The sequence below is a fragment of the Ambystoma mexicanum genome, chromosome 1p, assembly GCF_040938575.1.
Source record: "Ambystoma mexicanum isolate Mex_15411 chromosome 1p, UKY_AmexF1_1, whole genome shotgun sequence".
Classification (NCBI taxonomy): Eukaryota; Metazoa; Chordata; class Amphibia; order Caudata; family Ambystomatidae; genus Ambystoma; species Ambystoma mexicanum.
The window spans coordinates 191524399-191539521 of NC_090921.1; the positions used below are offsets into that span (position 1 = coordinate 191524399).

The following is a 15123-nucleotide window of genomic DNA, read 5'->3' on the forward strand; positions in this document are numbered from 1 at the left end:
TGTGTATGAATACAGTTCTCTCTGAGCAACAGTAAACAAACAAACAAACAAAATTAAAGTATGCGTCCTACTCGAAGTGCATCAGCATTACTGGAGGTTTTCCGCGGATAAAGTATGCTGGGAGAAAGAGCACCCTTACCTGTGCAAAATGAGGTGGTCCCCATTGTTAAGATGGATTTCTAAACTCTGGCCTGGTGGGCAGATGTTTAGGAGGCCACCCAAGGTTTAATGAAACAGGGGAACCTTTTTGACAAGCCAGACCAATCGAGGTAGCTTGGCAGGCGGTCAAGACTAAGTCTCAGAAGGGTTGAGAGTATCGGAAGCCCAAAATGAGCACACACATCAACGCACCAGAAATCTACTCTTAGACAAGTGTATATAAAAAATATCTATACATTTATTGTCGGCCGGACCAATAGACATAAGTAAACTTTAGTTATACATAAACAGTTACCACACAAAATACTCTACTATATAACATATATACAATACGTTTCCTAATGCGACAAATGAGGAAAACACAGCCACAACCTGTAAAGAGAAGGGTGGGTTTACACACTGGGAGCATTAGCCAATTCTTCAGAGTCGTTTCCTAACTTTCGAGTACAGCCATAAAAAGTGGGAGCCTTGTGCTCAACAGTAGAGTTGTGCGTAAAAACACACAATCGCGCAGGTAAAGCAAAAAGCGGGTGTTCTTGGGAATGAGGAGGATAAATAGCATTGTGAACCGGACTCGAACGTCTATATTTAGGACGTTTCTTTACAGGAGAGACATTTCTTGAGTCAGAGGAAGATTTCCTTTTCGAAGGGGTATGGGCCGGGGATTTGGGGGAAGGCTTACCTGCATTCAGTTTCCCCATCCTTTCCTGCAAGGCCTTAACTGTCATCGATTGACACGAGCCACAGTTGTTGGCCTTGTGGCCCGATCCCAAGCACCACAGACAAATGCTGTGCAGGTCTGTGATCGACATCTTGGCCCCACAGTCTGAACACCAGCGCTTTAAGCCTGTCTTCGGTGTGGAGGCCATATCGAAGTGAAGCGCACTTTAATCGCTGAGGCAAGTAGCTCTGAAGCATGCAGCAATGCGGAAAAAACGGAACTGAGGTAACGGTCAGAGCATGTGCTACTATATACCAGCGTCAACGTCGTGCGGGACACTACGGAGATAACCGAGGACCGAGATTCGACACTGCATGACGCTAGACCCTATGAAAAAAAATGTTGTTGCAAGCAGACTTGAATATATCAAAGATGAGGAATACGTGGGAGGACACAATCCATTTGAAGTGCGTAAATATGCACGATCGCTCAATGTGAAGCAAAAAGCGGGTCATTTTGGGTGGGCTGTAGCAAGTCAGGAAGGGGCTTAAGGCGATGAAGAATTGGTTCCCACTATTCGAGTATTCGAGTAGGATCTGCCCTTGGCAGCAGAGCAGTTTTCAAAAGGTGAGAATAGCTAGGGAGTGCAGGCTAACCCAGCCAAAAGCACATACCTTTAGAGGGATATTCATGTGTAAAAGGAATAGTTTGTGCCAGCGTGCCACTGGTAAGGGATGCAAGTACTTACCGACCCTCGCCACAGTCCGGACCAAACTTTGCCAGTTTAGTCGAGGTCGCTAGTAGGTTTGAGTCCTGCAGTTTCACGGCACTCCGGCTCTCAGCTGCTGCGGGATAGAACGATTATCCGTGACTGGACAGTTGCCTTTTCTCCGCTTCCAAAGGAGGTATGAAGAAAATTCTGGTGCAGCAGGATTCAGGGCACAGGAGAGCAGAACAGCAAGGCACCTACAGCGACCGTCACCAACAGATAGTGATGCGGGAATCACAGATGGGGGCAGCATTACGCACTCTCCTAATTCGGACCTAGAGGAGTTAGTCCTGCGAAATTCGGCAGGCAAATGCACAGGACCACCAGCAAGTAATGTCCCAAGTCTTGTGTTGCAACTCGAGATAGCGGCGGATCTGCGGGGTACCCTAAGGTGGAGCTGGACAGTTCACTGGATGGCCCTGGAACACTTCCAAAGGGGCTCGTTTGGTGGGCAAGCAGGGGGCGCCGAGAGTAGTTGGTCCCATTACTCCATTGATCGATGAACAAAACAGGGGTCCGACGGGACAGCAGATGGCTTTCGACGAACAACCTCATTGTTGACGACTCTCTGATCGACGACCAAACACGGCCTACACAGGCCTCTGTGGTCTTCGGACCATTACAGTAGGAAGAGAGGGGGGGATGTTCTTCATACTGATCTCTTTAGAGAATACATATTCTGTCATTCCCTTCCCCTTTTTCTCGCCAATCTGCCCTTTTAAAGGATAATGGATAAAACTCCCTTTAAATTTTGCCCTACCTGCCAGCATAAATTCCTGTGGAAAGACACGCACCTAGTGTGCAATTACTGTCTCCTGAGGGATCACCCTGAAAAAGTTTGTAAATCCTGTAAACTTTTACGATCTAAGACCTTAAAGGATCGGCGGACTAAACGCTGGGCCGCTCACGCCATGCAAGCTGAGGCCTCCATCGACGTGACGGAAGACACCAGGGAGGGCAGTATCAGGGTCATCAGTGACGCCGAAGGTGAGCTGGTTTTCGTCGTGAGCAGGCCCCTGACTCCAAGAAGCTGGCTGACTGCTCTGCTATGTGCCCTGGTCGGCGGCCTGGGCACAGACAAAGACACTAAAAACATACCCCACGGCCGACTCTCGACGCTCTAAAGTAGCAAGATTCATCAGTAACTCGTACCTGACGTATTACCTGAACTGGTGATAATATTTAAGTCCAGCGCTATAACAAGGTTCTTACTATCCTCTTCGACTCCACCCCTCCCAAGCAATAACACGCCGCTTCAGGGCCCCTCCCATGCCACTCCAGTATGAAGAGGGATGAGACATCCTACCACACCCTTCCCCTCCTTCGAAATTCATGACCCAGAAAAAGGCCAGGAAACGCCATAATCGCCCATTCTATTTCAGATGAATCCCAAACAGTCCGATGATTGACAAGTATGTCGAGAGGCACCCCTCAGCCAGCCCTACAGACCAGGTGACGAGGAGCCCCAAATTACAAATAAAGACACCTCAGTTGACAGTATCGATGCTAAGAAGCCATGTTGCTGATGTCAGAGATACCACGACTTAGCAGTGTGAGACATGAATCACACCTGCCATCCGCACTCCGGGACATAAATACACACTCGAATACATGAAGGACTCGAGCGTACAGTTCTATAGTTAGAGGACAGACACATACACATACTGTCATTGCTTTTATTATTTTTATAATTAGTTAATGAACCTATACAATCACATTGCGCCAAACACTCTAAGTTTGTGTGCAAAATTGCATAGATTTTTTATTAGTCCATCCAAAATCAGCCTGACGCATGTTTCGAGCCCAAGGTCTTCCTCTGAGGCTTGCGTTGTTCGTAATTCCACTATGTCCACATTAAGTGTATTGTCTTAATAGTCAATTAAATTCAAATAAGGCGCCTTAGTAACTCCTTTCGAAGGCAAAAGGGGCTGACCTCATCCAGGGGGCCCCAGCGGCAGCCAGAGTGTCTCTCCCTGCCAGTCTTCGTTCAAGCCAATAGAGAAGACTAAGGAGAAGAGGTTGCCGGTGCTTAGCCTTGGGACCGATCCCTCGGGACTCGAAGAAAGAGGGGGGGGGGGGCAGAGAAGAACTCCAGAGCACAGATATTTCTTCGTCCGACGACGAGGAGATACTTTCCGTCTGCATCATCCACGGTGGGGACGACAATGGGAACGTCAGAGAGGTGACTACATGGGCACTGGGCCCAGCGACCCTGACTCCCAGCTGCCCTCTCGAGACATCTTGCAGGATATCCTCTCGACCCTCCACACACTGGTGTCAGAGATTCAGAGGAGGTTGCTGACAGCGCCACCACCAGTGACCCCGTTGACACTGGAGCAAACACTGGCGAAGAAGAGGAGGAGACATCCTAGACCTCCATTCCAACCATTGCTGCCCTCCCCCGTAGGTGGACGGACATGATGATGACGGATACGGATGATGGACTGGGAGATCCTGCATTGCTGGCGCTGAGAGCTTCTCCACCGGATTAAGTGGGATCTTTTCATTCCATGATTGCTCAGGCATCAGATCTTTTCCAGCTCACACCAGAGGAGAAGGAAGGCTTCCTGTACCAATGCCGTGAGGCAAAGAGGAAGATTATCCTGTTGCTACCGCTCCTGGACGATATCTGGGATGAGGGGCTGGCGCTGCTCAAGAACCCCGCCTCACCCCAGCAAAGAGAGACTGGCTTGAAAGAAAGTACATGGGTGCCAGAGTCTGCGCCCAAGTGTCTGAGATCTCAGCCTTCGCCGGACTCGGTGGTCTCGGCTGCCGCCAGGAAGAAGTCGTCAAGTTTGTCGTCTTCTTCATCTGCACACCGGACAATGAGGGGAAGAAATTGGATTCCATGGGTAGAATGGAAATCTACTGGACGGCAACGACGGTCAAAGCGGCCAACGCCTTAGCGATCGTATCCAAATACGACCGGGAGCTTTGGTTCAAGATGGCACTGCTCCTTGATTTCCTCCCCAATGACAAACGGGTCGAGGTTTTGGAGATCCTCCAGGAAGGCGAGGTAGCGTCAGGCCCTGGACATTATGGACACAGGTTTCTGCCAGATGGGCAACAGGCTTTGTCTTCGCCGTCGTGGCTGGCTCAAGGCTATCAACTTTCGACATGAGGTGCAGACCAGGTTCCTGGACATGCCGTTCGACAGAGACAACCTGTTCGGGAAGGCTGTCGATGTATCCCTGCAGGCCATCATGACCGACACAGAGACGACCCTTGCCTTGGGCACACTGCAATAACACCAGCAGTCCTTTTGTTCCTCAGGAGGGAAGTCTAGCAGGTCTTCGAAGGGTTTTGGCGGAGCTCTTCCTCTTACCGCCATCCCTCCCGTTCTTCAACCCAGGATGCCAACAGGGGTCGCTCCAAGGCCTTCGGAGGTGGCTGCCGTCATCGTCAAGGACCCCAAGGAAGCACAACGACCTCCAAGCAGGATTGTACTTGCCAGGACATCAGGCCTCCACCCATGCACCCCAGTGGGAGGCCAGCTGGCAAACTTAGTCAGCGTGTGGGAGACCATCTCCACCAATCGATGGCTGCTGGATGCTCTCGCCCACGGGCATACTTTGAAGTTTCAACGAAAGTGTCCGCGAATACCACCGGTGGCCCGGCAGGAACAACGCATCCCTCAGCTGCTGCTGCAGGTTCGGGCCATGTTAAGAAAAGGGGCGATGGGACTGGTTCCACTGCGTCTCCAGGGCTCCGGAGTTTACTCAAGATACTTTCTCGTAAGAAAGAAGACCAGGTGCTGAAGGCCCATTCTTACCCTACGATGACTCAACAAGTACATAAAGTCCCAGAAGTTCAGGATGGTCACGCTGCAGCATGTGCTCGGCCAGCGGGAGGAGGGAGACTCGCTGTCATCGTTGGATCTAGAAGACGCTTACTTCCACGTCCCCATACACGAAAATCATTGCAAGTTCCTGCGCTTCGTCATCCAAGACTGAAGTCAGCGCCCAGAGTCTTCACCAAGTGCCTGACTCCGGTGGCGGCCCATCTACGACTGTAAGGGATTCATGTGTATCCTTACTTGGATGACTGGCTCATCCATACCAAGTCAAAGGACATCGCCGTCGATCACACGGCAAAGACCGTCCAGCTGCTGACGGACCTGGGGTTCTCTGTGAATTATGCAAAGTCCTGCTTGACTAAATCGCAGGACGCACTTCCTGGGATTCAGGCTCAACACGGTGTCCTGCCTGGTGTCTCCGTTTGAGATGATGATAGTGGCCATCTTGGGCAAGATGCAACGGCTGTTAGCACTGAGGATCGCGACGGTGAGGACCATCAAGTCGCTGCTCGGCATGATGTCATCATGCATGCACATACCTGATTCGGCTCTTCATATTGCAGATGCGTCCACTCCAGGGGTTTCTCCACACCCGATGGGTTCAGGTGTCCGGAGGCTTCTAGGACAGGATTGCGCTCGACCAGGAGTTCCGTCGGGCGATAAGGTGGTGTGGCATGTGCTCCAACATCGCCGGAGGCACAGACTTCCAGAGCCCCCCTGTACCAAGAGACAGTCATGACAGATGCTTCTCTGGAAGAATGTGGAGCCCACACCGGACGTCTTCACCCCAGAGGCCTCTGGCTGCCAGAAGAGAAGACACTGCACATCAATGTACTGGTGCTACAGGTGGTGTTTTGGGGCCTCAGGTAATTTCTGCCGTCTCTCAAGTAGTGAGGGTCTTCACGGACAGTACCACAACAATGTTTTACCTCAGGAAGCAGGGGGGCACCAGATCCCCAGCGCTCTCCAAGGAGGCACAGGACTTGTGGCACTGGGCCATCGCCCAGGGGATGTTCCTCATTCTGTTTCACCTGGCAGGAGTAAAGAGCATCATCGCCGACTCTCTCAGCAGGGAGCTGCGCCCTTGCCACGAGTGGGAGCTTCGGCAGGATCAAGTGGACAACCTTTTCCTCAAATGTGGCAGTACCCAGATCAGTCTGTTTGCGACGGCGACTAACAGCAAGTGCCGGACGTTCGCCAGCAGGTTCCCCTAGAAGGGGAGCATTGGGGACGCATTATCCTTCCCTTTGGAAGGCGTGTTTCTGTACGGGTTCCCACCTTTGCCGCTGCTACTTCGAGTCATCAGTCAACTCAAGACGATACTGGTGCAGGATGATCCTAGTCGCACCAGCGTGGCCGAAGCAGATCTGGTACCCAGACCTTCTCAGCATGTCAGCGTCGCCCCTAGTCAAGCTGCCAGTGGTTGCAGATCTCCTCGCCATGGAAGAAGGCACAATTCTGCACCACGACCAAGGATCACTGAACCTGAAGTCCTGGCTCCTGCAAGTATTAGAGTTTGGTGGTTACGAGCTTCCAGCTGACTGCGGGAGGTATTTGCCAAGGCCAGGGCATCGTCAACGTTGAAATGCTACGTACACAAATGGAAGCGTTTTGCGACTTGGTGCCGGTCACAGAAGCTCAACCCGCTGATGGTCACGGCTCCTCAAGTACTTCTGTATTTGCTGTCATTGGCTAAATCGGGGCTGGCGCACGCCTCCATCAAGGTACATCTGGCGGCTATCTCCTGCTACACCCATTCTACAGAACGGTTTTCACTGTGGTCGCACCGTCTGGTCCAAGTATTCATCGGGGGACTGTTCCGTTCGTTCCCACTGGTGAAGTCTCCGGCCTCGGCGTGGGAACTCAACATGAGTAGGCTCATGGGGGCTCCATCCGAACCTATGCAATCAGCTCCGCTCAAGTTTCTGTCGTGGAAGACCGCTTTCCTCTTCGCACTCACCTCTACAAGAAGAGTAGGTGAGATCCAGGCCCTGTCCTGCAAGCAGCCTTACTTGACATTCCACAAGACTAGGGTGGTGCTGCGGAAGTCACCCCTCCTTCATGCCTAAAATTCCGTTGCACTTTGATCTCAACGAGCCCTTGGTGTTACCTGTGTTTTTTCCAAAGCCTTTGTCGCCAGCTGAGAGGACTTTGCACTCGCTGGATGTGGCTCGAGCGCTGATGTTTTATGTGGCCCGCTCAAAGAGTTTCTGGAAAACTTCTCAGCTTTTTGTGAACTTTGGTCATGTGAACCATGGGAAGGCCCTATCCAAGGCTTCTATTTCCAGATGGCTCTCCGGCTGCAACACTCACTGTCACTGGTTGGCAAACCGACCGCTGCCTGGCCATCGGGATATTTGTAGGGCTACTACGTGGAGGTCGAAGCACACCTTCACGAAATTCTACTGCGCCGACAGGGACTATAGGGAGGAGTCCAGAGTCTGCCAAGCAGTGCTGTGCATCCTGTTTGCCTGAAGGAGAGCCTGGTGAGGAGTTAAGAGATTGCTTCTGTTGAACCTTGCCACCTCCCGTGGTTGTGCAATTATGTACTGCTGTGTATCCTTTGTTCAGGAGCATGTGAATTCATGCCATACCCCATGCTGGAGAAGAAACAAGTTACTTACCTGTAACTGTTGTTCTCCAGCATGGGTCTGGCATGGATTCACATGCGAACCCTCCCGCCGCCCCCCCCCCCCCCCTGCAGCTCTTCTCTTGGTCCTACTGCCACTTTACGTGATACCAAATCTGAAGATGGCTGCCAGAGGAGGGGCTTAGGAAGAGGGCAGTCATTGGTTGGGGGGCAGTATGACCCATAGCTCAGTGATTGCTTTATAGGAGAAAGAAAGTTTAAAAACGAAACTGAAACAGTTTTTTCTTTTACTGAGGATGCCCAGCCTGGCGACGGGGAATATTCATGCGCATGTCAATCCATGCTAGACCCATGCTGGAGAACAAGCAGTAAGTAACTTATTCCTTCTTCATAATTCAGAGCTGCACAGCCCCAAATCATGGTCTCTGAACACGTGACACAGCCAACGCACACAGGGGACAGCAACCGGTGCTGGGAAAGGGAGCCGATCTCACGCTACCAGACAGAAGGCTGCAACAAAGATGTTACAATGTTAGACAAGTGTTGCACGGACCGAAAATAACACTCTCATAGACTGAAGGGGTAAACATTAGTTACAATGCAGACACATAGTCATTCTTATTACCTTGAAAAGGTTCACCAACCGCTGAGAACCTTTGCATTTCCTGGCACTGGGTATGTCTGCTCTAGCCAACCACAGAACAGTATCCTATGGTTGGGTAGGAACGGCAAGAACCAATGGCAAGACCCTCACCCTGCAACATTGTTATTGATAGTGACTTGGGGATGGACCATGTCAGCCATCTGACATGCAAAGGCCAGTAGAATAACATGTATAATGTCCACTATAGGTGGTATATTGCTCAGTACCCAATCCAGTAGTCCAATAGGTTTTCTGGAGAAGGGCCCAGGTTGTGACATCACTCTGATGTAATTGGGGTACAAAACTGGCCTGCAAGACACGAGAAGTTGAGTTGTCCATGGATTTCTTCTGTCCCTCTGCTGATCCCTGTTGGTTTTGTTTATAGTAAACCGCAATTTGAACTTGCCGTTTGACTGAGTCCTCCGTATCTCCTGTGGAAGGTGTTGGGCCTTCCGATAGCCTGCAAACTCCTAGTGGCCCTCTGGCATACCTGGGAGTTTGTCCCAACAAGTTGGTAGCAGAGGTATGGTTGGCTGCGCCAGCGCGGCACCACGTCATCTCCTTCGCCGTACCTGGGAGGATGCGGGACACTCACATATTTTGTGAAGACAGGGAAAACGCGTGCCTATGAACAGTTCGTCAGGAGCCCCTTGTGAATTATCCTGAATGAAGTCAGCGAGTTGTCCAGTCAGACCAAGATGGGGAGGCGAGCGCCTTGACGGTGAGTCGGCAGCCGAGCAGCGCTACCATACTACGGAGTGTAATTATTGACACAGTCTAACGGCAACTGTGGGTATGAGGGAGGGTATCAAGCATTGTGGAGTATTGTTTAGTATTGCCGAGTATTGTTAAAGTATTGTCTAGTATCCTCAAAGATGAGTATGGAAGGGAGCGGAGGTAGAAGTCCTTTTTCTATGTTTAGGGCACATTCGGTCTTAGTGGTCAAAGGTTCTGTTGAATAACTCAGACTATTGACTAGAAGGCTTGGATGACAAAAGATATGTAAATAGCGGTTTTCCTGTGAGGAATGACGGGATTCAGTCCTGGAATGGCAGTGTTTCTAAGCTTTTTTGCTCTTCATCTTTGATCTTTCCAATTATTTTGATCTCTTGGTGGTCTTCTAGTTTCTATCCTCTAATGATGTACTTTTGGAGGGTGTGCTTCGTTTGGATTTGGAAGCTGACTGACCAAAAGTCTGTTTTGACGATCTCTCTTTTAGGGGTTTTGGGGTCATGGATTGGCATGGACCGCACTCGCCAATGTCATAGTCGACACCGAAAAACCACAAACAAATGTGATACAGCTCGGTCAGCAGCATCTTTGTATTGCAATCCAAACAACGTTGAATCTCCTAAGGTTTAGGAGTAGAGAATTTAGTGAGAAGTCAAAGGAGTTTTCGGAGAAGGAAAACTTCGACATGGAGTGTCATGGCTGTGCAGCAAAAAGGAACTGAGGTCACGGGGCGCAGTGGCTGGTATATATGAACACCCAATGTCATGTCAAGTGTTTAGGGATCATGACGCGTACGTCATGTGGTACCCCATGCTGGGTGAAATCTTTCCATGATCCATCTGATGCTGAAGGCATGTATCTTAGATTAGGGATCTGTTGTAATACGTTCTCCATAAGAAGGCCGGAGGTTCAATGGATTGGTTCACATGAACGTTTAGTGAAAACGAGGATGACTCCTGAAATATACCTTGTTTTTATGAATGGTTAGAAAAGAGCTCATCAACTAAAAGTTCCTAAATTTCAATTTCTCTCTTGATAGATGTGATGATCAACAAAAACTTAAGGGTGGTTTTGTGGATTTATTCAAATGGAGGAACCTCCATTAGCCTATAAAAAAAACTGCGTTTAGATCCCAGCCTGGTGCTCAATATGCTTTTGGTAGATAATTATGTTTACCCCATCCTTAAAAGCCTTAACTACCACTATGATACTTTATGTTGTGACATGGTATGTGCAACGAGAGCTTCAAGGTAGGGAGGGAATTGAACACCAACCTCACATTCATTAAATACAGTAAATGGATGACAATGGGCTTCATAAGTTGGACGGTGCAGTAAAATGTGGCAGTAATACCGTATACTGCCGCATTACTGCACCACCTAACTATGAGTTTGGAAGTAAGTTGGTGGATTCACCTCCAGCTATGAGCTGGAGGTAAATCCGCAACCTTTTTGCTAAATTCTGGCAGAATTCCCACCGGCGGAATTACTGCTGCAGTAACTCTGCAGAAATCCCCCACGGAGACCAATGGTCTCCAATTAAATGGGGACTAACATCGCAAACGTCACTTTTTCCGCCGAGGTGCCACTGAACTCGTAATACGCCACAATGTGTGCTGGCGAACAGGCAATGGAGTTATCCGTTCCGTTTTGGTCCAAATGACAGTGTTTCCATTTGTTAAAGTAACAAGCTCTTGTATCAGGTTTTCTTGACTCACAAAGAATATACATACATCACAGAGAAATATTTAGATGACCAAAATCTATGGTTTCAGGACATAAGCTGCCAAGTTCAAGATTTGAGGATTTGGGTGTTTTAAAGCCAGTTGTGCTGCAATAGTAGAGTGTGTTTTCGAAGCAGTTTGTTTGGTGGTTCTACCACCATGAGCAGTAGGTGCGAGTACCACACTGATCATGCCCGCATGGATGCCACCAGAATCATTCTGCCATTTCCTGAAGTAGTTTCTGCACTACTCTGTGAAGCAAATAGCCATGAAAAGTTTCCCATAGAGCAAAGCCTAAAGACCCTTGTCTGTGGCTAGCAGGATGCAAAGGGTGGGCATTTTGTTTTGTACCTTGTTGTAAATAAGTCTGCATTCGGGAATTCCCACCTGCTGAAAATCTGCCTGGGTACATTTATGTTTAGCTCTCACTTGTGTTCTTGCATGACCAACCTGCGTAGCGCACCCTCTAAATAGCTTTGTATCTCTGGTATGTCTTCTGTTTGTAGGAGTAACACTTAGAGGATGTTCAGATTACCACCATTACTCTTACAGGTACTCTTACAGTAGGCATATTTGTAGGAGCGCATGGGGAATGAGGGATATGCAAGATGCCGTCATGCCCCGGAAGTTCATGGTTGTTTGCACTTTGATAGCTTGATTTGTTAAGTACAGATTTGCACTGGATAGACGATTGCCAATTCTGTGTTTTGCTGAACTCTGAGAACTGTCTTCCTTCTGCTTGGCAGAAGGCCCAGCATGTTGATGTGTTTGTGGAGAACCCTTGTTGATGTAACAGATCGATTGTAATCTGACTGTTTTATTAACACTATTTTCCTATTTCTACTGTTATGAGCCAGCCTTCAAAGTAGAGGTGGGCTTAAACTCTGGCAGTATAAACTATCCACCAGTAGTACTAGCACCTTTGTGAACACACAAAGTGCCATGCCAATGCTATTCCAAAAGGAAGCTCTTTATACTGATCGAGGCAGTTGGTCACCTTGAGCCGCAGGTAACACCGATGGGCTGGGAACATGGAAAATGGTGATGTTCATGCTGCTGTGAAACCAATGACTTTGTCGCAAAAAGCAGGCGCTTTCCATAGGAAATAATTACAAACACTGCCTGCGATTCATACGTGGCAGGCAGCGTTTACTCTATTTGGGCTTTGGAGTGTAAATAGATAAGTGCCTCTTTATGCTGCTCATTTGTACTCCAGAGGGGACTTATTAGCAAACGTAAGCTGTCGGCTCTGGGAAATTTACTTTTAAATGTAAAATGAGCTCCTCTCTGTTCATGATTTACTCTGATGGTGGAGAAGGGAAAGTTACTTGCATGTAATCCTAGTTCTCCATCGTGTTCATCTTCATCGCAGTCTTGAACTCACTCCCATATCCCCAGCATGGCAGAGGTTGGGGAGAACTGCCTGTTCTCCCCATATCAGTAAAAAAAAATCAACCAAGGGCAAACTGCCAATGCAGTGCCTTTATGGCCCCTCTCGGGGCAATGATCCGAAAAATTGCTTTTCTGCTAAAGGTGCGCATTTCTTCTCTTTTTTTTCTTCTTTTTATTTTTTAGTAGGCTTTTTATCATGCCTCTGCAGATGACCGAGCAAACACAAAAACTACTGTCTTCCTCTCTTTTTTAAAAAGAGAATTTATGCTAATGGTTGTTTTGTACTATTATTGTGTTGGCTACCCTTAAAATATAGTTTTTAGTGTGTTCCGTGATCCCACACGTACGAGGAGATAGTGTTTATTATTGTTAAATTTGTAATAATTCCACTTACTGCAGGAGGAAGGAGATCAATTTCCGTGTACATATAACGTTATGCAAATTGATAACTGTGTTTGTATTCCTGTATGTTTTACCCCCATGCTAAATGCTTGGATTTGGTTGCTCAAAAACCCCTACCAAGGGAATCCTGTCCTGCCTTTCTTAGGGGCTTCTAAGACCACCATGCCTAGGCTCTGGGGAAATCTTTTGACATAGCTGCTTACCTTTCATAGTACAAAGTTGCAGTTTTGAAGATCTGAAAGTACATTTACCCTGCATAGGGAAGAATAGGACAGTAACATGCGTATTGTTGAAGCTCACATGACTAGTGTTTGGGAGAGTTAATGAGCATGACAATGACATTTTATTAATTGTGCATTTGTAAGGCGCTTATACATCAAGTAAGTTGTGTTTCAAAGCGCTCATAATGTGAGTAGTTTTTTTGACACGAGCGCCACCACGAGTCCGTGTAAAGCCGAGCTATTCTGATGGACTCAACAGAAGGAAGGGAATTCGCTATTTTGTTGGAACTCTGTGACATGGTTTCGATGCCAGATCAAGCTAACCGAGATTGGGTCATATCCCGAGACAAGTCTCCAGTCTCTTGACAGCAGGAGTGATGGGTTCCTTTTCTTCTTCATCCGGCAGCTGATCTGTTTCTCTCCAATGGATAGAGGAGGTGCAGTCCCTGGCCATCTTTGTATACTTAGTTTAGATTATTCAAATTTCATACAAAAGGAGGCATCCCTACAATGGTGGCACCATGTAGTCCCCTCTCATAAAATAGCCCTTATTGGGCACTTTGCACTCATTATTCCCGAGTCACACAGAGGGTTGGTGACATGTGTGGTCAAACATAATCCAGTAGCTTGATGTATTCCTATGTCATGCAGGCGGTTCCATTCATGGCCATCTTTAAAACAGTGTCTTAATGTATTCTCATGTCATATAACAGCCGGCATATCTCGCCACCACGCTATGCTCTGCGTCACACCCCATATTGTAATTTACGTTATTCTCTTTGCAGGCATTTCCATCTGGTCCATACACCACACCTCCAATCTTCGGAGGGTCCTTTAGCTCTGCACCTGCTGGAACATTGCCTACTGCTGGAACCAACTATAGCCAAATGCCTGCGGGGTCCTTTCTGACAGGTCAGCATTTTTACGCTTTGTTGTCAGTTGGGTTCAGAGTTACTGTGACAGGCGGACAACTGGCGCAAGCCTCTAAATTGGTTGAAAACAATAAGAACTAGTCTGAGGCTACAGCTGACATTAGTGCTTTCAATCCCTGACAGGGAGACATACTTAATAGTTTGGGCTCTACAGCTGGCAGTGTCTGTTTGCTTTTTGATTGTCTTGCACGCAAAAAAATGGTGTCTTCTACTAATCCAGAGGTTTTATGTTTGCTGGATTACCGTTCGCTATAATTAATACTGCTGTGGCATATTGGTCATCTATTTGGAGAGGCGCTTGGCACATGAAATGTCCTGGTACTAGATTTGTGACAGTGCGGAGTGTGGTGGTATAATGGTGCTTGGAAGTATGTTTCTAATTCAGTTTTAGCCATTGAATCAAACTGTTAGTCTCCCTGATAAGATGCTGTCTGACAGTACAGAAAATGAACAAATCATCTTTAAACAGTAAAAATATTCTTTGTTGCAATAAAGCAATAGGCTTCATGGCAATTTGTGATGCAGCCTCTTTAAGGCTAGCAGCCCTTGAGCATCCACAATGCCCTGCACCAGCTCTGTCACTTCACTTCTGTGTTCTGCCTGTCTTAGAGGATTCCGGAACATTTAAGGTTTTTTTTAAGTGTTACCTTTATGCTGGATTTGCCACTCTTTTTCCTCTGTTTTCTGTGCATTATATTTTCTTCTTTGATGTGGAAAGCAAGTCTTGTTGTGGTTATCTTGTGATTTATTCCCCCTTAACAGTCAGAATGTATCCTTTCTTTAAACCATCTATTAAACCCCTATATTGTGTATAGGCATAGTAACAAAATGTCATTTAGGACTTTGAAGCAAAGGGGAGCAACATAGGTTTCTTGCCCCGTAAAACTGCAAGGATTCGTTGCAAGCATCAACGCACAAGCACCCGCTCCTTAAAGTAAGAGCGAGAATCTTAATTCTGAAAGACATGAGCCATCACCTAAGAAAGTAAAGAATGCATCTCACATACATTCGGTTTCAGTTGAAACACTGATGGCTTGAAACGTCACTCTGAGACAGTATCTGTATTCATTTAAGAACAGTGTCATTTCAAACAGAATGCCTTA

General features: G+C 47.8%; 1 protein-coding gene across 13 annotated transcripts in view; it reads left to right on the forward strand.

The window, feature by feature from the left end:
• CHD3 (chromodomain helicase DNA binding protein 3) overlaps nucleotides 1–15123 on the forward strand; it is a 2755261-nt gene that overhangs the window by 2678825 nt on the left and 61313 nt on the right. For 12 of the 13 annotated variants that reach the window (XM_069646296.1, XM_069646309.1, XM_069646293.1 and 9 more), the window contains one exon: nucleotides 13874–14000. The exons of the other annotated variant lie outside the window; for it this stretch is intronic. In XM_069646296.1, coding sequence (XP_069502397.1) covers nucleotides 13874–14000 — 127 coding nt within the window. The remainder of the gene's footprint in view (nucleotides 1–13873; nucleotides 14001–15123) is intronic. 13 annotated transcript variants of the gene reach the window in all.